This window comes from Poecilia reticulata, linkage group LG9, assembly GCF_000633615.1.
Source record: "Poecilia reticulata strain Guanapo linkage group LG9, Guppy_female_1.0+MT, whole genome shotgun sequence".
Classification (NCBI taxonomy): Eukaryota; Metazoa; Chordata; class Actinopteri; order Cyprinodontiformes; family Poeciliidae; genus Poecilia; species Poecilia reticulata.
In genome coordinates, this window is record NC_024339.1 from 33,259,023 (window position 1) to 33,260,615 (window position 1,593).

A 1,593-nucleotide genomic window follows, 5' to 3' on the forward strand; every position below is an offset into this window, starting at 1 on the left:
CACACACACACACACACACACACACACACACACTCAGGTCTGTACTTGTGTTTGTCCTCTCACATTTGTTCCTCTGTCTTTGTGAGACTCGTTAACATACCGGACTCTGAGCCTTGACGAGTCTCTGAGGATGATTTCCTCCTTCAGTCCGGTCGACCCGGTTCTACTGGACCCAGAACATCTGCTCCACCTCCAGCTGCTCTGAGTCAAACCAACCTGTTCCCCTCCTGGCCTGTGGGGGCGCTGCACCAAGAACCTCTGAAGACGCTGAGAGCAACTTCCTTCTTCACCAGATGGAAACAAGATGGAGGATTTTAGCGGTTGGAGGATTTCTCTTTAGACCAGGAGCCATTTCTGCTGCTAGCGCTAGGCTAGCACGTTAGCTTTGGTTACATTTACCCAGAATGCCCTGCATTGTAGTCCACTTCCTGCTTTTGGAGCGGTCTGCGGTCCGCTTGGCCTGGTTCACTTCAACTGAGCCCTGACTGAGGTCAGGAGGACCAGAGGTCAGAGGTCGATTAGCATTCACACCTCACCAACCGGACCGGACTTTGACTAGGCAGACGGACTGGAGTTGGACTAAAGTGGACTGAACAGAGACGATGTCCAGGATGTTTGAGACTTCTCCGTCTCATATCAGTCCCTCCAGGATCTCCTGATTGTGTTTGTGACATTTTTCTGACCAAAGTCATGAAAACGGGACCAGATTGGACCACAGTTTGGTCCGGTTGGGGCGGAGCTACAGGAGTCAACAACACAGCCACTGATTGGACAGGAGAACGGAACGAGACATCCGGGCGTTTAGCGCTGCGCTAGCAGTTTGAGTTCTACACTCCTGAATGTACCGACCATAAAACGGCGTCTGAACCGAAACAACGCTCAGCGTTTAGATTGTCCTTAGATTTAGGTTTGAACTTTGACTAGGACGTTCTAACAGATAAAAATGCATCCCTCTAAAGTGGTGTTATCCAAGCACTCGCAGACCAAAATTATGATTTTTAAAATTAAAAATGTAGAAAATTCCTCGTTTTTTTCAACTTTCTCACCAGAAAGTAGGAAAAATTAATGAAACAAATAAAAAAAGACGTCTGAGAAAATCCAAAACATTCAAATTCAGTCCTTATAGAGTCAACTGGTTTTGAATTTTGTGGTTTAGAAGAAAAATGTCAGACCTCAGCAACAAGAACAGCATGTGAGCAGCTCCTGCTGGGGCCCACGTCTCTGTCCCGGACGGCCCAGATCGGCCCGCGGGCCGCATGTTGAGCAGCCGTCCTGACCGGCTGGTGGTGTGTGTTTCAGGCTGAGGGGGGAATGGGTCGTCCGTCTGGAGAACCGGAACAAACACCTGAAGAAGCTCAACGACGGCTTCGTCCGGAAGGCGAAGACGGAGAAGTCAGCTGACCAGACATGAGCCAATCAGAGGGCAGCAGGAGCGACGGACGAGTTTCAGTGTTTAGACTCATAAAATGTTTATGAATAAAATATTTGGTTCTGATTGGGTTCCTCTGGGTTTTACGCTGACTCAGCAGAACTGGACTAACATGATGATGATGAAGGTGGTGATGATGATGAAGGTGATGATGATGATGATGA

General features: G+C 48.6%; 2 protein-coding genes across 3 annotated transcripts in view; one reads left to right on the plus strand and one right to left on the minus strand.

Annotated features, from left to right (window-relative positions):
- fam240a (family with sequence similarity 240 member A) overlaps positions 1-1,497 on the plus strand; it is a 5,984-nt gene extending 4,487 nt beyond the window's left edge. For both annotated transcript variants that reach the window (XM_008419423.1, XM_017306592.1), the window contains exon 3: positions 1,300-1,497. In XM_008419423.1, the coding sequence (XP_008417645.1) occupies positions 1,300-1,411 (112 nt within the window). In that variant the 3' untranslated portion in view covers positions 1,412-1,497. The remainder of the gene's footprint in view (positions 1-1,299) is intronic.
- Positions 1,498-1,512: 15 nt separating this feature from the next.
- Positions 1,513-1,593, minus strand: part of nudt18 (nudix (nucleoside diphosphate linked moiety X)-type motif 18) — a 3,491-nt gene continuing 3,410 nt past the window's right edge. The window contains exon 8 of the mRNA XM_008419466.2: positions 1,513-1,531. Within this exon, the coding sequence (XP_008417688.1) occupies positions 1,513-1,531 (19 nt within the window). The remainder of the gene's footprint in view (positions 1,532-1,593) is intronic.